Source organism: Sus scrofa, chromosome 8, assembly GCF_054392235.1.
Source record: "Sus scrofa isolate SSC_HxYL_T2T_F1_AM1 chromosome 8, Sscrofa_HxYL_maternal_Yorkshire_Landrace_v2.0, whole genome shotgun sequence".
NCBI lineage: Eukaryota > Metazoa > Chordata > Mammalia > Artiodactyla > Suidae > Sus > Sus scrofa.
The window spans coordinates 76,614,501-76,636,509 of record NC_139390.1 but is presented as its reverse complement, the minus strand read 5'-3'; the positions used below and the strand labels follow the sequence as shown (position 1 = coordinate 76,636,509).

The 22,009-nt window shown below is 38.2% G+C and overlaps 1 protein-coding gene across 23 annotated transcripts in view; it reads right to left on the bottom strand.

Moving 5' to 3' along the window:
* MTHFD2L (methylenetetrahydrofolate dehydrogenase (NADP+ dependent) 2 like) overlaps positions 1–22,009 on the bottom strand; it is a 113,100-nt gene that overhangs the window by 75,114 nt on the left and 15,977 nt on the right. For 11 of the 23 annotated variants that reach the window (XR_014812717.1, XR_014812723.1, XR_014812716.1 and 8 more), the window contains 2 exons: positions 12,981–13,133; positions 11,352–11,459 (listed from right to left, as the gene is read on the bottom strand). Coding sequence is in view for 11 of the 23 variants with exons in the window: in XM_021101430.2 (XP_020957089.2) it covers positions 11,352–11,459; positions 12,981–13,133 (261 nt within the window). In the remaining 12 variants the exon portion in view is untranslated. Of the gene's footprint in view, positions 1–6,567; positions 6,754–6,843; positions 7,962–9,577; positions 9,779–10,217; positions 10,289–11,351; positions 11,460–12,113; positions 12,381–12,980; positions 13,134–22,009 lie in introns of those variants that run through there. The other 12 variants (XR_014812721.1, XR_014812722.1, XR_014812725.1 and 9 more) reach the window with 11 other exon arrangements.

The following is a 22,009-nucleotide window of genomic DNA, read 5'->3' as shown; positions in this document are numbered from 1 at the left end:
TCTAGCTGAGAGCAGCACAGAGACACTTAAAGATCTTAGAGACAGATTCTTGATGCAAGTAGGAATTTGTTTTGCTTCTATGTCAATTGCCTTGTGCTTTTCCTATCCTTTCCAACTGATAAATTATTTTCCATAAAAAATGTGAGGAAGAGTTTCCTTGTGGCAGAGTGGGTTAAAGATCTGGCATTGTCACTGCAGCAGCCTGGGTCACTGCTGTGGCTCACGTTTGATGCCTGGCCCAGGAACTTCCACAGGCCCCAGGCATGGCAAAAGAAAACATACACACAAAACAAACAAACAAACAAAAAAAAACAACTTTAGATGCAGTTACAAAGTATTCAGATATAAGCCTTCTATTCATGTTTAAAATGGGTCAAGCTTTATTCTGGTATCTGGTCAAAACCTGGCTGGTTTGATTGGCTGCTTATCTGTCATTCGGTTATCTTCCAAACACCTTGGGTCCCCAGGTGGATGCCAACTAAGGAATACAGCTTCACGTTTAGCCAAATACCGCTTTAATCCTACTCCTTTTAAACATCAATCTGAAAGTTCTTTTATGAGAAAAAAGTGTTAGGAAGGGCTGGCTGAATCTGGACCACTGGTATCTCTAGATAGTTAAAAAGTCTACCCCTGGTTTTCACAAAAAACTATTCAACTGAAATCATGGAATTATGTATTCAACAAATTATAAGTGAGCAAATACATACGTAATAGAAAGTTACACAGAAATAAATGCTATGAAGAACAGAGCACAGAGTAAGTAAACAGAGAGTACTATTTTGATAAGGTGGTCAGGAATAGCTGAGGAGGTAACATTTGAGCAGAAACCCAAAGGAAGTAAGGAAACAGATTGTATAAATAACTTCAAAAAAGATAGCATTCCAAGAAGGAGGAAAACCAAGGGCAAAGATCCTGACACAAAAGTATGTATGACACGTTCTAGGAAAGCAAAAGGCAGGTGTGGCTGGAAGGCAGTGATGAAGGTAAGAATGATAGGAAATGAGGCAGGAGATGCAGCCCAGCTGCAGTCACATAAGATCTTGTATATCATAGCAAGGGATCTGGATTTTATCCTGGAATTGGGTTGTTTTGAGTGTTATGGGAAGCCATGGATGATTGAGACACATCATTTAGAAACTAGAATACACGTGGGAGAAGGGACAGGGTCGATGCCAGAAACCAGCTTGGAAATTTTATAGTGAGAGATAATGGGAGTCTGAACCAGCATCTGACTATTGAAGGCAGTGAGATTACAGGTATGTTTTACAAAATGGTAATGGATAAGATGTGGGGTGTGAGAGAGAGCAATCAAAGATGGCCTGAACACCTGGGTGAACTGATGGGAAGGTCCCATTTACTAAGATGGGAAGGTCTATGGGGAGTAAAATTAAATGTGAAGGTTCGTATATAGTAATTTTTTTCTTTTCTTTTTAGGGCCTCACCTGCAGCATAAGGAAGTTCCTGGGCTGGGGTCAAATTGGAGCTGCAGCTTCTGGTCTACACCACAGCCAGGGCAACACCAGATTCAAGCCATATCTGTGACCTACCACTGAAGCTTGCAGCAACGCCAGATCCTTAACTCACTGAGCGAGCACAAGGATCAAATCTCATCCTCATGGACACTATGTTGGATTCTTAACCCACTGAGCCGCAACAGGAACTCCTGTAAATGGTAATTTTGAAAGGGCTACCGATCATTCAAGTTGAGTTGTCAGCTGGACGGTGGTTACATGGATCAGAGTACAGGGGTGACACAGGGAGTATTTAGAGCTATGAAGATGGAAAAGATTGGGTAGGGAATGACTCCGGAACCGGCAGTGAAGCCCTAGGCTCATTCCAATGTTTTGAGCAGTCGTCCTCAATTACCTTGACTGCATTTGATTCTTCTATGGAGCTTTCTAAAAAATACTGCTACTCAAAAAGATTCTGATATAGTTGCTCTGCATTGGGCTTAGGTACCTACATTTTTAAAAGCCCCCAGATGATTCTAGTGAATAGCTAAGTCTGAGGACCACTAGTTTAGATGCTGGGAAGAACAGAATGCCTCAGAAACCGAGAAGCAGAAAAAAATGCCTAAGTGAGATCACAGCAATGCATGACAATGGTGGCTTTGATCTATGTTAAGTAGTAAAAGAAATAACCCTATTAAATATGGCCATTTCATTAAATTAAAAAGCACATTATGTATATTACTCAGTCTATTACATAGCTCCCTGCTTTTAAGAACCCTTAGGAGAAATTACCTTTTGGTCTTAATATCAGAAAATGTTTTATTTATCCTGAGTGTGTATTTTTAATCCTAAAGACATTTAATTGGGTAGTTAGTCATCTTTTTCCCTGCTAAAAAAGCTCTCAGGATGAAATTTGTGACCCTATCACAGAAAGTACAGTTTAAATGCAATTAAAATTAAATAAAGTTGCCAAAACATATATTCAGCAACAGTATATAAAAAGTAGATTGTTTGGCAGGGGGACGATATACCCGGAGATTTAACAATATGCCTATTTTTAACAGTAGCTTTATTCTTGGCTCCATTTTAGTTCCAGGCCTTGCTTCCCTTTTTCTTAACTAGTCCTCACTTGCATTGTGCTTTATAGATTGCTATGACCCACCTTAACTGTTTTTAGAATAAGTACACTATAATAGCAACACGAATGAAAACACTGAGTTCCAGGGAGATGCAGGAACAGAGTGTGCTCTCAGACAATAGGATGGGAACGCCCATGCTCATTAACGCTGGGCTCTCCTGCTCCAGGAGTGACTCTTTGCCCATCAAGAGTGCAACTACAATGTGAACAAGTTGGCAGTTATAAATGAAGATATTTATAACTTTGGAGTCATATTGTTTTTAGGATTATTTTCCTATTAATAGGAAAAAATATATTAAATCATCCGCATGAATCAATTCCCCAGGGAACCAAACTCCTTGTGGTTCCAAACTGCCAGGTCAGGGTTGATGGCAGCATTCCTGATTATGAAGAAGACTTTAAGCTATTTAAAAAAACAAAACAAAACAAACAAACAAAAAAAAAACCTTACTAAAAATTTAAAACAATCACACACTCCTAAATCCTAGTCAAAATGAGGTAGCCAGCTCAGCTATGGAACAAAGGATAAGTATTAGCCTGAGCCAAAGTACTGCCCCTGTCTTCTCAGCTGTTTTGGCTGGGAGACCAATAGAAAACAGTATCAACAATATCAAGGGAGTTCCAGTTGTGGCTCAGTGGTTAACAAATCTGACTAGTAACCATGAGGATGCAGATTCAATCCCTGGCCTTGCTCAGTGGGTTAAGGATCAGCGTTGCTATGAGCTGTGGTGTAGGTTGCAGACACAGCTCGGATCCCCTATTGCTGTGGCTGTGGTTGGGCCGGCAGCTATAGCTCTGATTCGACCCCTAACCTGGGAACCTCTATATGCCCACAGGTGCGGCCCTAAAACAACAAAAAAGACAAAAACGAACAAAAAGAATATGAAGATCAGCTCTTTTTGTATGGGTCTGTTCGTTAAAGCTTTATATAATTTTGCATTTATTTTCTTTTTTCCAAGATTAATAGATGACAGTAAACTCAGGGATCTTACTACAATGTCTGATTTTGCAAACTTGCTTAAAAGACCATAGACTAATGCTAAATAAGTATTTGCAAGATTCCAGAATTTGAGAGTCAAAAATGCAGACACATTGAAAAACAATGTACTGCTTACTGCCCTATTAATCATCTGTGTGGGAAAAGGCTAGACTTCTGAGGTATCCTAGTACAAATATAGCAAATACATAGATACAAATCTGGCAACTATATAAATATATAGTTTTAGGAGGAAATAAAATTCCCAGGATCAAATACCAAAGACCATGGCTCTCTCAGAGATTCATAGTGCTAGCTATATTAAAGGCTATATTATATTGCTATATTCACAATCAAGACATTTTTTTGATTTTGTTTAACCCAGATTTCCCAGACTTATTTGACTAACTCTTGTCACTTTTGTTTAACCCAGATTTCCCAGACTTATTTGACTAACTCTTGTCACTCTTTAAGCTCATTAAAGATCCTGTGATATACTGGTGTGCCTAAGCCTACAGCTTATGAATACCTGTATTAGAAGTTTCATGATATTCTTTGTTTATAAATTAAATGAATTCATTCATCTATTTACCGAAAAAAAATTTTTTGGAAAGCCATTGTGCTTGATGCTGGAGATAAACGGGAAGATAAACAGATCTGGTTTTCACTCCTGTACAGTTAATAGTCTGGCGAATATGATGAACATCAATCAAATAACGACACAAACAAATGAAAATCACAGACTGATTAAATGTTGTGAAGGAAAAGTTCTTCATTGTGTCTATGATGGTGTGTGTAAGGGGGCGGGAAAGGTTTACAGAGATTCCTACTTGAGGAAATTACATATTACATATAACACGCATATATGTTACATGTATATACATACATAACATATATATGTGAAATCTATATTCACACTGCTTGGCACTGTGACATGATTTTTTTAATTATCAAATCATCATTTATCATTATGGTATGAATTATTTATTTGGTACAGAGGAAACTTTTTTCTTTAAAGATTTTAGAAGGGTTTAATAACTTCAAGTAGAAACTATTTTGACTTTGGTCTGTGAGTTAACTTTTGTTTAAAGTGAAGAGAAGTGACAGAAGGCAGACAATAAAAACATTTCATTGTGAAAGTAAGAGAAAGTGGACAAAAAAGGTATAACATTCATGTATAACTAATTAGAAATCTTCCATTCCCTCCTGAAACTATGCTTTTTATTACAAAAATCTTCCATTCCCTCCTAAAACTAAGCTTTTTATTACAAAAAAGGTGTAACATTCATGTATAACTAATTAGAAATCTTCCATTCCCTCCTAAAACTAAGCTTTTTATTACAGCTCTTTTGCAGCCTTTTGCACAATTACAGTGATTTAATGAACTTTCCTTCTAAACTGCAAGCTCAAGAGGACAGGGCAGAATCTGATTTTTTTCACCATCATATTCCCCCCCAGCTTAGTGACAAAGAAACCAGCCCCTCTGTAAGAAGACAGCATTATGTGTCAGCAGATCAAGGGGGGAAAAAACAAAATGACAGATTTTTAGTGTTTTATTGAGAAAATGCTGTGACTGCTTTCAATTAATGCTGTCGGCAACAATTTCCCCTGCCTTGCCAGTACGCTCAGGTCTCCTGTCCCCTTGCAGGGTGTCATGAGGCATCCCCCTCCCTGTGATCTGACTCTTGGGGGCAGGGAGTCATAAGTTATGCTTTTATATGAATGCCTCTAATGTTAAAATGTAAGGAAGTAGCGTGTGGTAAAGCTATCCCTCACTCTCATCCCCACCACACAGGGGTGTTTTCAATAAACGGCCACATTTTATTTTAAATCCCTTGCCTGCAGTCTTATTTTCTAGAGTACAGGCGCACAGGAGACACTAAATAAACTTTTACTGATTCCCCTACTAGTTGCATTATTACAGGTGCTAAATTTCAGAGACACAAAAAGCCTAAGACGAAATATTTGTCATTGAGCAGTTCATGTTTACTATGTGTGTATAGGAAGGGGGAACAATTAGATAATCAACATGCCACAGGATTAGTATTGTAATGGCAACACATATAAAGGCCTTAAGTTAGATTTGTGCTTCTTGAAAGGCGGATGGGAGGTGGGAGGAGAGCAGGTGAGTGATGGAAAGGACATTTCCTGCAGAGGGAAGGGGGTCTGGGATAGAAAGGTGGCCTGGGAGGGATGGTGTGCTTGGGGAACAGCACGTAGCTCTATGGCTTCAGTGTAAGGTACCAGGGAACACAATGGGAAGAATGTCTGGAAAGGCTGGTGGAGCAGAGCCCTGGAGTCTTAGAAGTGCGACCTTGAACAATCGGGCTTATAGACATTAGAAAAAGGATGCTTTGTGCTGGTAATAAAACAAATGCCTGGTACTCTGAGGTCATGAGGAAAGAGAGAAAATGAAAGGGAAAGAAAAGATTGGGGCATCACTTTTTATTTTAAATAGTGTCAAATGTTAGTTTCAAGGGTGTAACTAATAGTCTCAACAGCCTGAGGTGAGAATATGCGATATTTTCCAAGTACAGTGCTTTCCAGATACTGGCTGGCTGAATTATAGAGACACTGGAAATGAAACAGCACTCCTACTATTCATCTTAGAAAATGCAACTACAACAAACATTTGTTATTTTTCTACTGCTCTCCACTCTGCAAACTCATAGCTGTAATTCAGTAAAGTCTATTCATCACGGAAGCCTCAGAACACATAATGTCCCTGATATCTTACCACGAGTACTTCTATCTTAGAAAGAGTGGGGTGGGAGGAGCAAAGACGAAATGCACGGCCTCCTCCCTGCCCCATTTTGACAATGGTCCATCCACAGGTAGCAAAGGTCCTGCTCCACTGCCAACAAGACCAAGAATCTTAGCCCCACTGGCGTGACTGCTTTGCGTGACTCCCCAACTCCTGGGTGTTCCTTTATGGCTCCTCTCTTTGAAACCTGAGAGCACCTGGCCCCACCTGGCACGGGGCTGAGCTTAATCACACGTACCACTCATCATGTTGCACCACCTAGAACAGCCATTCCTGTTCAACGACCGAAGGCCCCTTCTGGAGCAGAGGGACAATGCTCCCAGGCTGGCAAAAGTGTTCATCTCACAACTGGAGCCAGTTTTCATGAAGGAGAGGCATTCCATTGACAAATTACCTTGTGGTTTTCCATTTAGACAGGATGTCCCTTAAATAAAAAAAAAATGCCTGCTATTTAGAAGCTGCACCGGACAGGCAGCTTGAGTGCAAAAGCTGAGCACCAATGCAGAAGCCATACTTTGAGAAAATACGGTGTCCAAAGCTAACCCAAGGAGATGCAGTCTGTTATCTTCTGGAAACGGGAATAAATCGTTTTCGCCACTGTACGCCCCCTGGTGTTTCATAGGGAATATATACTGAATGCATTGCCTGAATGAAATCAAGAACATTTCTGGGTCCTATGGACTCGAAGCAAAATCAGGTAGTTGTTGGCCCTTCCAAAATGCTCTTTTAAAAAGTCCCAGCTCCAATGTCACTGCAATAGGACAACAAACTTTTAGTTGAAGGAGGAGCATGTAACCCCACATTGTGGCCAATTGTGGGGATCTATTTAGATGGCATGCCCTATGCAAGAATACAAAATAGACATAAGGGAATGTACTCTAAAAAATGTGAAATAAAACTAGATTCTGTGTTCCTCTGGTGAAAATATATATACTGTCTGGTCATTATGGCACTTTGTTATCTTGAAGGAAAAAATAAAAACTGTTTCAGAGAAATTGGGGAACTCCTATTTTACTCATCATGATAAAGCGAAACATAAAGAATTTGTGCTAAAGCCAGCGTATCCTGTTTTCATTCTGAAAGGTGAAACTGGGCAGCTTACTACATACAAGGAAGTTAAAAGAATACCTGTGAATCATAGGTGGGGTCACAACGGTTCTGAAAGATCCTAACGAGTAGTGGGGCTCATGAGCAAAGACCCTCCACTGTCAGTCTCTTTAAGTTTCCACGGTTACTAAGGGCTTCCCTTAGCAAATGGAAAGCTTTCTTAGTGATGCTGAATTTTATGCCACTGAATATTTATCATTTAAATCACCCATACTTGCATGTCATCCCCCCTCTGTACCCCATACCCTGCCCCCCCCCATTACTGAGACTATAAGCTTTTGGAAGACAGGCGCCATCTGTCGCTCTCTATAAATGACATAGTGGCTCTAGAGTCACATCCTCTTCAAAGCCTCCTATGATGGCACGTCCTCAGTGGAAGGTTATTTCCCAGCAGCACCCCACTATGTCCAGTATTAGCACTAACTCCTTACCTCAAGATTTTAGCACATTCTCAGTCCTCTACATATTTCAAGCCCTTGCAGAATTAAAAGAAGCTCCTTCTCACAAAACAGCTGGGATGATATCCTACATTATTGAGACTAAAAGTCAGCCTTGTGTAGACATATTAATCAAGCTCAATTATCGTACAGTCATTTTTCTTCTAGTGAAGTTATCTTTGGCTTTAAGACACAAATGAATCATTAGGGCTCTGAATCTTTCTTGGTAAAAAGAATGAATTGAATGCTCAATATTGTGAGTTTCATCAGAATAAGTTCTAGAGATATGAATTTGCCCACAAATTCATCATCATCTCCATTAGCTCACAATGCACACGTAATCACTGCACATAATTACTGCTCCAGCAGACATGGATGTCTGAAATATTAACTTTCCCACAGATGCCAAATCTTCAGGAAGCAGCTCTTAACAATTTATTATATTAACCATCACCACACTCCTATTAAATATGCTTAAGAATAAACACCACCTATGTTGCAAACTGTCCAATATCATTTTTATATAATTTATTACCTTTCAGAGACTGTAATTAGAATGGCATCTAGATGCTACTATAATAAATGTAAACTTAACCACCTGGCATGTAAGCAACCAGTACTACATCTAATTCCACTCGTGTTCAAACTTCAACATGCATTCAAGTGAAAATATTTTGTAATGCAAAGTATAAAAAATATTTGGAGTTCCTGTCATGGCACAGTGGTTAACAAATCCAACTAGGAACCATGAGGTTGCAGGTTTGATCCCTGGCCTTGCTCAGTGGGTTAAGGATTCAGTGTTGCCGTGAGCTGTGGTGTAGGTTGCAGACGTGGCTTGGATCCCGCATTGCTGTGGCTCTGGTGTAGGCCAGCGGTTACAGCTTCGATTCGACCCCTAGCCTGGGAAATTCCATATGCCACGGAAGCGGCCCTAGAAAAGGCAAAAAGACAAAAAGACAAAAAACAAACAAACAAACAAAAAGTATAAAAAATATTTATAAAATTAATATGTTTTATGACATAGGAATATCTGATTTAAAATTGCATAAAGAGGAGTTACCACCGTGGCATTGTCACAGCTGTGATATAGGATCCAGCATTGCCATAGCTGTGATGTCGGTCACAGCTGTGGCCTGGATTTAATCCCCAGCCCAGGAACTTCCATATGCCATGAGTGCAGCCAAAAAAAAGAAAATTGCATAAAGAAAAGGTAAATAAATTTTCTTAAATTTAGGTATTTTATAGACAAATAATTCAAAATTGAAATTTGTTAAGAAATCAGCAATATATATTAATATCTATAAGAAAAGTGCAATGTAAGGTACAATTCAGAATATTATGATGTCATATTTCTGACCTAATATTTTATAAACTTTATAAATTCTATGTTCATGCAAATTATTATGGTAAAGACTGGATTTGATTCCCCCCCAAAAGCAAACACGAAACCCACTGGGAAAAGAAAAGAAAATTTCAAATGAAAGTGAAAAATACATCACTAACCTTGGACTATGTTACTTTAAACTTTATAGTTAGTACGGCCACAGATGATTAGCTTAAGCATAATAATGGAAATAATAATAGCAAGCCAGAGTTCACACATACCAAGCGCTTATTTAACTTACTGTGTCAGGCACTATAAGTAGTGCTTTACATGCAAATCGCATTCAATCTTCGAAATAACCCAGTGAAGAAGATTATTACCTGTACTTTACGAATGAGGGAAGTGGAGATATACACAGATTAAATGACTTGTCTGGGGACACAGGGCTTGGCAGGAAAAGGGTCTGACTTCAAGCCTATTCTCCTAACGACACAGTTGGCATCCAGCTCCCAACTCTGTATACCACTTCCTTGTACGACCTTGGGTCAGTCACTGACACCTCTAAAGCTCATTTCCTTTAGCTGCAAATGTAAACATGAATATACGCCAGAATTAGTAAGAACTCAATAAGATAATTCATGAGAAATTCCTATTCAGGTAATGGAACTGCATAACGCTGCCTTTTATGTTATTGATGAGATAAGAAAATTAAATGTTGAAAATGAAGGAAAAAACATCCTACTGGCTCTTGGTCAAAATCTTCCAACAAAAAGGTACACCTACATAAATTTTCCTGGTTGGTTTACCTTGCTTAACAGAAACTATTACATAAAGGGAAATATGAATCAATATCTTTATTGCACCCTAAGAGACAGATAGATAAGCATTGACGGATTAAGTCAGAAGTGAATAGTTAAGCTAGACATGCAACACTGTGGATGGTTACCATGAAAACTGTGTTCATAGCACCAGATTTGGCCTTTCAAAGAGCTCTTCAAAACTAAGGCTTTTTCAAGTTACCTTGAGTCACTCTCAGGCCCTAGTTTACTGTGATCTACATGTGCATTCTGACTTGTGGCAGTATTTAAGTCCTGAAATCCAAGAAGAAAAAAGAATATTCAAATGTCTCATAATTCACCATTTTAGATAAGCGATACATTATCACTGGGCTTATTTTTCCATAGAGCTTTGTGGCTTAAAGACTATTTCATATGAATTATGTCAACTGATATTATAAAATCACACAGTTGGCCCTTGGACAATACAAAGGTTTGGGGCACCCACCCTCCACACGGTCCAAAAATCCACCCCTGTAGTCATGGTTTGTCATCCACTGACTGAATTAAGTGCAGATTGTGTAATACTGTAGTATTAGCAAAAAAAAAATTCAAGTATAAGTGGGCCCATGTTGTCCAAGAGTCAACTGTAATTTAAAATTTGGGATCAGAAAGCTGGAATTCACCAAAGTTAATAATGGTGCAAAACAACAAAAACAACAACAATTTCTATCCATACACTAGTGGTGTGTATTGGGGATGTGAGGTGTTATGTACGCGATAGATACAGATCTATTAACGTGATTTTTATGTATCTAGGATGTATCTAGCCTTCTCACCTTTCTTAATGTCTATATAAAATATATATATATATATTTTTGTCTTTTGAGGGCCACACCTGCAGCACATGGAGGTTCCCATGCTAGGGGTTGAACCCTGGAGCTATAGCTGCCAGCCTACTCCACAGCCACAGCTACATGGGATCTGAGCCGCGTCTGCAACCTACACCACAGTTCATGGCAACACGCTAGATCCTTAACCCGCTGATCAAGGCCAGGGATCGAAGCCGCAACCTCATGGTTCCTAGTCAGATTCGTTTCCGATGCGCCACGATGGGAACTCCTTAATTCTATATTTTTAACAATTTAAAGGAAGTAGATCTAGCCAAAGGAAAAAAATAGAAACAGAGGAGCCACATATTTCCAGCAATTCTTTTATTCCCTATCAAGGCACTCAGGTCATTAGATGAGGAATAAGGGAAACTTTCATTTGCATAAGCCTATAAATATGCTAAGACACATTTTCAAACACCATTACTCAGTGAAGTTAAGAAGTAAGAAACTGTAAGAGCACCTGGGCTCTCCAGGCTTCCACCTACCTCCTGGCCGTTCGTGTTCTCCATCAGTGTGTAAGAGCATGGCAATGGGCATCCCAACATTCTTGGATCTTCCAGCCACAACCACATTCTTGCCAAATGTTTCAATTCCTTAAAACACAAAGTTTGATTTAAATGAAGAGGAAGCAATAAGAAGCACATTAAACATTTGAATGGCCAACTGAAACATCCCTTACAAACTTCTAATTAAATTTGAATGACTGTATGCCTTGTCTATCATGTCCCCACATTCATTATTTATAAATATTTCTTTTTATACTTCTTGGACTTGTCACTTCCCCTTTCATTATGTCCCCATTTAAAAAACCACAAACATTTTCAAGTTGCCATTAAATTACTTTTAAGCGGTAAAATTCACATGAAGAATCAGACATGTGGAGACTTACAATATATCAACTACTAATTAGAAAGTAAGGAGTTCCCGTCGTGGCGCAGTGGTTAACGAATCCGACTAGGAACCATGAGGTTGCGGGTTCGATCCCTGCCCTTGCTCAGTGGGTTAACGATCCGGCGTTGCCGTGAGCTGTGGTGTAGGTTGCAGACGCGGCTCGGATCCCGCATTGCTGTGGCCCTAGTGTAGGCCGGTGGCTACAGCTCTGATTCAACCCCTAGCCTGGGAACCTCCATATGCCGCGGGAGCGGCCCAAGAAATAGCAACAATAACAACAACAACAACAACAACAAAAGAGACAAAAAAAAAAAAAAAAAAAGAAAGTAAGCAAAGAACGATAATGTCTAGCTTACTTGGCAATCAAATTTTGAGCAAACCTGGGACAAATGAAGTGAGAAAAAAAAATATTTTTCATGAAACTCCTATAGTTTACTCCACAGGAGAGAAGTAATAATATTATGGACTTAAAGAGATCTGAAAGATAAAAAGACATTTACCTCTTTGGGACACAATTTCTTCATTAGTAAAACAAAAAAGTTAGAATTAAAGTTTTTTCCAAGTGCTAACCTTGTAAGAGTATAATTCTAGGATCTTCTTTCCCTCGGAAGTTCTCTCTCTGTCTTAGAAAAGAACAGGTTAGAAAGGAGGAGATGCTGCCAGAAATGGAGGTGACAGTGATGGAGGCAGGAGAACCGTCACCTGCCTGCTTAAGGGTCTTCAAGAGAATTACTATATTTAGAGCATAGTTCAAGGGCAAATGTTTATAGGTCATTAGAAATAGTTCAAAAATATTTAGCCCATTTTGTATTTTTTTTTTTTTAAGGCAAGGAAAAACGATACATCTTGAAAAAATGCCCATCAAAATACAATCAGTTTGAGAGTTCCTTGGTGCTCAGTGGGTTAAGGATCCAGTGTCATCCCTGCTATAGCGAAGGTTCAATCCCTGACCCAGGAACTTCCTTATGCCACAGGTGCAGAAAAAAAAAATAAATAAAATTAGTTTATAGTTTAAAATGAGGGAGACAAACCTACTTTATGGAAAATTCATTCCCTAAAAGGCGAAACAGTAATTACTTGCAACCTGGTTCATGTTCTTCATTTTATTTTGGATTTATTCTTTGACGTCTGTAACTTTACATATTTCTATAGACTGAAGTTTTATGGCTTATTTTCTTTCACTCTTTTCATCAAGGCAATGCACCCATGTCCTGTAGACTCACCTGTTCTTTTGATTATTTCCCAAACGGCACTAGCAGTGGCAGGGATGAGAGAATGCTGATCAAGGCAGAGTCTTCCAATGTTGATGATATGAAATCCATCAACATCTTTTTCGGGGGCAACTGCATTACATACTGTCCGCTCATCCACATGGTCTGAAAAATAAATAAAATTTATCTCCTTTTGCAACAATTATTTATTTAGAAGTCTGGATAATTAAATCTGACGGCCTACAGCCAGATCACTTATGGTTCAACTTCAGTTAAGATATAAAATCATTACTCTGTTCCTTCTTGTCACCAAAATAGTCAAAAGTTCTCTTGACTGTCATTACCCGCTGTAAGAGTGTATGATAAGTCCGGGGCCAGAAGTGGCTGGCCTGCTGAAAGGGGCTAGTCTGTGAAACAAAACAATACCAATGAGATCTGGAAAGAGCCAAGTGATAAGTCTTTAAATATATGATTTTCCTGTACATTTCCCCATATAGGCTTCTATTGAATATCACTAGCACTGCAGATTAAAAGGGTTTTGTTAGTGTTAAAAATAGTCATAATATCATTAATGCCCTAGCATTCCTCCCAAATGACATCAGAAAGAGCATCTCTCTCTCTTTCTCTCACACACACACACATTTTGCTTATATTAGTACACGGATATCCAAAGTATCATTATGGTTTCTTCTCTGAAAGAAAAAGGTCATAACCTGAAGTAATGAACTAATCAAATGAGATATGAGATGCCAATCCTCTCATTTTGAAAAGTAATAAGTCTAGAAATATAAATAGGCTCTTAATTCTGCCCTGTGCAGAGTAGTTTAGGTTATCCTAAACCTAACAATTAACCCAAGGGCCTAAAATATTTAAATAAGACATATTTAAATATTTTAAATATTTATAGATCCAATTTGCCATCACTAGACTACCAAAGTCCCTTACATATATAAAAGTCATAATAGGAATCATATTCAAATGGAAATTGGGTCTCTGAAATATCTCTCCAATGAAGTTTGTCACTTTCAATAATTGTATTCATTCTATAGCATCCTGGCAGAGTAATCCTCTGTTTTCTTTGAAGTTAGAAGATGATTAAGGTTCCAGCAAAACTTTTCTTTAGAATTATATATTTAAATTACTATTTGAGGAAAAACATAGTGCTTCCTTTTTGAATCTGGATGATGATGATCGTGATGATTCATTTTTCAGACACCTGTCACTCATGCAGAAGCTTCAGTCCATGGAGATTTTTTACAATAAAATCATGAGATTTGTAAATAAAAAAGAGAAATAACTATAATTGAAATCTCCACTACTGAACTATGGCTGAAATTAGTTCATTCTCTAAGTTCAAATTTGCATGTACAGGCCAATAATGTATGTATGATTGAAAGAACTCAATGAAGGATCTTTTGTAGATTTTGAGAGCCATTTTCTCACCAAATGGGTCTGAGCTGCCCTGAATTTTGCCATCTACTGCTTTGTGCTATTTTATTTACTGAAAATAACATTCAGTTTTAACAAATAATTCATCCCACACAGCAGCCGAAATGCTCAGAAAGCAATGTAAACATCTGAAAATTTGTAGGCAAGCACTAGAAACTGGCAATTATAGACCTGTCCTCTGATATACTTCTTTTTTATGATTTTTATTTTTTCCATTATAGTTGGTTTACAGTGTTCGTCAATTTTCTGCTGGACAGCAAAGTGACCCAGGCGCGCACTCGCGCGCACACACACACACACACACACACACACACACATTCTTCTACTCATATTATCCTCTATCATGCTCCATCACAAGTGACTGGATATAGTTCCCAGTGCTATACAGCAGGATCTCACTGCTTATCCATTTCAAAGGCAATAGTTTGCACCTATTAACACTGGACTCCCAGTCCATCCTACTCCCTCTAATGTACTTCTTAAACTGCAACTGAGATCACCATTTCAAAATGAATTTGTCTTAAATACTTGTTTAAAAGACAGATGTGTGGACATATAAAAGGTGTGATGTGGAGAACACATGAAAACTGATAATTCATGTGCTGATTATTTAATTTAAAAGGAAAAGAACTACATGAGTAGATTAAAAATATTAAGATCATAAAAATCAAGGAAATTGGAGTTCCTGTTGTGGCTCAGGGGATTATGACCCCAACTAGGATCCATGAGGACACAGGTTCTATCCTGGCCCCAATCAGTGGGTTAAGGATCCAGCGTTGCCATAAACTGTGGTGTATGTTGCAGACGTGGCTCAGATCTGGCGTTGCTGTGAGCTGTGGTGTAGGCTGGCAGCTGGAGCTCCAATTCAACCTCTAGTCTGAGAACTTCCATATGCCAAGGGTGTGGGCCTGAAAAAAAAAATTAAGGAAATCAATTCATACGTCATTTTTATGTAACTCTATGTTATTTCAGCAGTGGACTAAATCTCACATACACCCTTTGTCAGGAAAGATGTACCTTTTATTATGTAATCTACAGTGTATGGAAATAATACAAGTTTGTATATCTTACATTCAAATAGGGCTTTGTAATGTTTGTGTTACCGTCAGATAGGTTTCTCCTTTGGTCCTCGTAGTTACAGAGGACTAAGGTAGAAAAGGTTTCTCTTCATTTTAAAGATGAAGCTCAAAGAGTTTGAGACTCATCCAACCTTAAACTGCTACTAAGAGGAGGGTACCAAATTAAAATCCAAATATTTTTTTGCCCTAAATTCAGTTTTTCCTTCTGTATTATATAGAAGTCATAAATATTAACCATATTAAATACCACACAAAAAATCAAATTCAGAGAGGGCCCCCAATCCCTTCTAATCCAGACATTTCATAATCCTAAAATATCCCAAGGAATGTACTGTTTCTTCTAGACTGCCAAAGACAACTGTATTCCTAACAAGTATTTAAACACATGCAAAAAAGTATCAAACATTTTACAGCAAATATGCACTTTTGTTAAATGAGTAAGAGAAATAGATACATTTCTTGCTTTTGACTGACTGCTACTGAAAGTCCCCTGATGTCTCACCCCTGGGGCTCATGACTTGAAAAGAAGAAACAATCATAGGTGTCAATGGCATTAATTTTTTCACAATGATTCTAAAACATTTTTGATTCACAGGCTACCTCGGCAAACAGTTAACCACTTAATTCCTTACACCAATGAATGGGAAACCTGACATTATTCACTTTGTGAGTGTGTTTTTCCCATTGATTTAATGTTATGAGAAGTCATTAAATCATGCCAGGAAAAAAAAAGTCACCCAATTAAATTCATAGCACTGTAGTAGAACAGCTCAGGGAATGCCTTTAGGGACTACACTGTAGAACTGCAACACTGAATATATATTTTTGTGATTAATTTACAATATGTTTAATTGCCTTTGGACAAGGAATAACAAAAACAAAAAGAACAAATTACTAGTTTATTTTCCATCCAAGGATTTTCACATTACTGTTTAAAAGTACCTCTTTCTGCTTCCCCAATGCCTGTGGAAGAAGTGCAAGCTCAGTAGCATAGTAAATAGCATGTTCTTTAGCTTGATTCTATCTTTTGTCCTGTACTTTTCCCTCTCCAAGCGCTCCATCCCTCTCCCAGTCATAATTATCACACATTCTTAACTCAAGTCACATCAAACTATGGGCCGTTCCCAAGCCCTTAGCATTTTTGCATTTCTGTATTCTTGCCCATGAGTATTTTTCCATTACTCATTCCTTCCTCCCTGTTCTTTCACATCCTATTTATTCTTTAATACTTTCACTGACCCATTACCACCTGTTCCCTCATCATCAAGTGAAATGATACTCTTTTCCTCCTGTGGTCCCCACAGAACTGCTATAAAAATATGGTACAAATGAACCTATGTACAAAACAGAAACAGATTCATGGACATGGAGAACAGGCTTGTGGTTGCCAAGGGGAAAGGGGGGAGGGAGTAGGATGGACACAGACAGGGAGTTTGGGGTCGGTAGATGCAAACTACCACATTTAGAATGGATAAGCAATGAGACCCTACTGTATAACAAAGGGAACTATACTATATCCAATCGCCACAGAAAACGATGGAAGATAGTATGGGTCACTATGCTGTGCAGCAAAAATGGGCACAATGCTGTAAATCAACTATAATTTTTAAAAAAGTACTTACCACATGAGTTCAGTTAGTTGATCATGTTAGTTATTTAAACATCTCACTCACTTAGGACAGTGAGTCTTTCAGGGCACGGATCTTGTCTTATTAAATCCATCGCCTTCTCCATCTCAGCTGATGCAATTCCATCTTTCTGTGTTACTGGCCAGAGAAACCTGGGGTCATCCTGGACCCCTCACTTTCTTTCACACGCAACATCCAATCAATTGAAAAATCTAATGCCTCTTCCTTCATAACATATCTAGCACTTCACTAGTCTCACCATGTCCTCTCTGGTTTGAGCTGAGGGGTAATAATTTCTCCTCTGAGTTCTTGCAACAATTAATTCTACTTAATTATCAGCTTCTACATTTGCATCCATATAACCTACTTACAAAATAGCAGGGGTTATATTTTTGAAATGGATGTCCATTACACCACCCTTTTCCTCAAAACCATGCCCTCCTTCCTATTCCTCTAACATATCAAGCATTTCCCACCGTGGTTATTGCTCTGCTGCCTGCCTGGAGGCTTTTCCAAAAAAACTCCGACTTTGGCTAAATTCCTCTCTTCTTTAAAATCTTTGCTTAAATTCCACATTCTCTGTAAAGACTACTCTGACCACATTATTTAAAAATGTAGGAGTTTCCATCATGGCTCAGCGTTAGTGAACCTGACTAGTACCCATGAGGATGTGGGTGCCATCCCTGGCCATGCTCAGTCGGTTAAGGATCTGGTGTTGCCGTGAGCTGTGCTGTAGGTGGCAGGTATGGCTTGGATCCTGTATTGCTGTGGCTATGGTGTAGGCCAGCCGCTGCATTTCCAATTAGTCCCCTAGCCTGGGAACTTCCATATGCCAAGGGCGCAGCCCTAAAAAAAAAAAAAAAAAAATGTAGGCTCCCTGTATGATACTGTTGGTTATATTGGACCTAACTTCTCACAGAAAACAATTATAAACATTGGAAAAAATATATTAAGAAAGAACTATCAAGGATTATTGAACAACATGTGGAATGTAGTCATTTTTTAATAACTAAATAGAAAGTAAAATTTAAAATATTTAAAAACCACAACTATCTGAAAACACTGGAGAGTTACTAGAAGCCAACGGATTTGGAAGCGAGTAGACACGTAAAAGGAATGTCACTGAAAGAGTTTCCCATTTAGGACGTTTTTCTAGACACAGGACAGTTAGCATTTGGATGGAAATCTGCAGTCTTCCTTGCTTGAGGAATCAAGGGACAAAGTTCGGGCCACTGTAGAAGCTGGAAATTGAAGGGATATATCCAGGAAAAGAGATAACCACAGAGAGGAGACTTAAATTATGTATATAAATTCTGCCCAATCTGCCTGACCCCTGAACAACACACACAAGAAGCAAATCAAGAAGCCCATCTAAGAGTAGAGAATGAAACAGATTGCAGCTGGTGGCTCAACAAGGGCAAAGCAAAGCTGGACGTCCTCAATATGACAGGCATTCACAAAAAACATTTACACCTAACATGATACTTAATAATGAAAACTTGAATCTTCCCCCCAAGATCAGAAGGCGGCAAGGGTGTCCACCCCCATCATTTCTATTCAGTGCTTTATTGGAGATCCTAGCCGGTGTAATAAGATACGGAAAAGAAAAAAAGACTTAAAGTTCAGAAAGGAAGAAGTAAACTCTCTAGTCACAGATGGCTGTTTATGCAGAATATTCTAAAGAATATACAAAATAACAAAACAAAAGAACAAAGAAAGTGAATTTAGCAAGATCACTGAGTACAAAGTCAATATATTAAAAAAATCAATTGTGTTTCTGTATACAAGCAGCAACCACCAGAAAATGAAATTTTAAAATTTGAGTTTTGTGATAATCAAGGAACAATTGTGTGAGTTTCCCAATCTGCCTTTGCCAGTTCTTTCACAGTAAATTATGTGATTTAATGAAAAAGAGTACAAACAATTGTTATTTCTATGAAGACTAAGTTGAATATTTTCAAAAGACTCAAAAACTAAAAAGAAACAATGACTTAGATAAGGACAAGACAATTATGAAGGTTGGGAGACATTTAAAAAGATGAATTTTCACTTCAGTTTTACCTCACACTGAAAATTATAGGCAATAAATCATAGGTATTATTAATGCCAGAAGATAACACAAAATTCCAGATGGTAGATTCCAAAGAGCCTTGTATCTGGGGAGAAGGCACGATTTGCCCCCCACCCCCACCCAAAATGTCTCCTTGGCATAAGGATTAGTTTAGGCTGATTTTTTTTTTTTTTTTAATTTTCCCACTGTACAGCAAGGGGGTCAGGTTATCCTTACATGTATACATTACAATTACATTTTTTCCCCCACCCTTTCTTCTGTTGCAACATGAGTATCTAGACAAAGTTCTCAATGCTATTCAGCAGGATCTCCTTGCAAATCTATTCTGAGTTGTGTCTGATAAGCCCAAGCTCCCGATCCCTCCCACTCCCTCCCCCTCCCATCAGGCAGCCACAAGTCTCTTCTCCAAGTCCATGATTTTCTTTTCTAAGGAGATGTTCATTTGTGCTGGATATTAGATTCCAGTTATAAGTGATATCAAGGCTGATTATTTTTAAGAAACAGAAGACACAGTAAGTCTGCCTTTTTTACCTCCCCCTTAGCTGCCTGAAGAATTTAGATAAAGGACCTGTCTCCAGAACAGAGCCATGACCAGAGATCTCTGCAAAGACTATGGCGAGACGTGCTGAGTGAACTCAGCAATGCCTAAAGATCAGAATCCACTCTGTTCCACTATCCCTGCATGACTCAGCAAACATTCGCTGTTGCATCTCTAGGTGAATTGCTTTTCTCCCCTCTGAAGCCCCAAACCACTACTCTAAATATCTTCTTTTGTCTTTGGCTGAAAATGGTATTTAAGGTAAGGGCTTCAGCCATTTCTACAAATTACTCAATTTTCCTGGGTCTCTTCCATGTACGCATGTTTTTAAACTTTTGTTTGTTTTTTACCCGTTAATCTGTCTCATGTCAGTGTACTTCCAGGCCAGCCAGAAGAAGAACTCAGAAGAGAAGAGAAGAGGAAAATTTCTTCCTTCCCAACAACCTACATCAAAAGATTGATGAATTCATATATTATAAATGCTTTATGTTACAATACAATGTTTATGGTAAAATGCATTGTTTTATGATTTCCTACTTTATCCAACTTCTTCTATTAACCAACAAATTCTATGTCCCAGTATAATGTAGGTTAAGTAGGTTGAGTAATATAGATGAGCCTCCTCATCTGTAAAATGAAGATAATTCCTACTCTTAAGGCTGTTTTGAGGATTAAATAACATCACCTATAAAAGAAGACCTGCCACACAGAAGCACACATTACTCACGAGCTAACACCGTCATGGTGGTGAGGCTGGTAATATAATGGTAATGGCACGAGGGACCAGTCTGCCTGGATTCACAGCCCAGCTCAATCAAGCACCAGCTCTGTGACCTTAGGGGAAGTTACCTAACCTTTCTGTAACTCAAATCCCTCCTCAGTAAAATGTACATCATAAAAGTTCTGCCTCCACAGGGTAATTGTGAGGATTCCATGAATCAAAAAATGTGAAATGCCTGAGATATAACAAATGCTTAACATAATAAATTATAGCCACTGTTATTCCAAATATTATTGGCTTTTCAGCTGGATAGAAAAATGCCCTTTCTCAAAGCACCTAGATATTTGTTATCGCCATGTTCCTTTGGATCTATGCTTCTCTCTCAAATGAACACAGAACTCAAGCAATTTATTTTAGTACAGATGAGTCACCAGTGCCATCTAGTGGCAAACTGCTAATAAATTCAGCGAAGGAATATTGCTCATAAAGGGGTCAAATTTCTACAGACATGAATTTAAATTTCTAAGCCTAAATATTTGGAAATTTATGATGTTTTCATAATAATTTGAATGTAGTACAAATATAAGTAAGAAAAAATTTTAAACTGAAAACCACAAGAACATTGCTTGGCAAATACAGTCCAAATAAATAAATAAAAGATTCCTGTCTTGCAAGAGCCAAACAATCGGGCTTAAACCCAATGCCAAAAATTTTTGGACAGATGTGTGATGCTGATATACCCCTGATATTTCCTAGACCTTAATTTCTTATGATATAAAATGCCTGTGTTGTATGTGTTGAAGTCATTTCATAGTTATAAAAGTAAGTCATAAATCGCCATGCTATTTTAACAAGATGACTATAGTATTCTCTGTCAGATTTTCTTAAAGGGAAACTGGTAACTTCTAAGATCCTTTCTAATTTTTTTAATGCAGCCATATTGGAGGATACAAATTAGAAATGTGAATTTTGGATGCAATTGAAATAGCACAAATGTTATAACATATACTAAGATATTAAGTTATATCATTGGATAAATTAAAATATTAATATCATACAAAGCTCCTAGGCAACAGCATCATACAGATTTACTTTCTGCAGGGCAAAGCTTATAGGAAGAACTCAAAACTACTGTAATCTGTAATCTGTAATATTCAGGCAGTCCTTGCTTTGCTGATTGAAATATGCACAAATTGCAATGCCACAATGTAGTCAAATAACACCAGTCTCCAACAACATAGTTCAAATTTCAGTTATCATGGCATATTAACTGAGTAATTATATAAGAGATGCCGACTCTTTAGTCCAAAAATCACTCTGTAAATAACAGATGAGCATCACGATCAATGAGTAACATGTCACTTCCTTCAAAGTCCGTCAATGCTCGTCACTGCGCACTTGTTATTCCTTTCAAACTTAAGACAGCAAATCATACTGTCTCCTTTTCTCCCAGTGATAAATTCACCAGACATTTCCAAAAGTGGGTAGAAAAGGGAATTAGCCCATAAAGATGAAAGTGCAACAGGGAAATAAAATGTGATGATGCTGGGGAGTT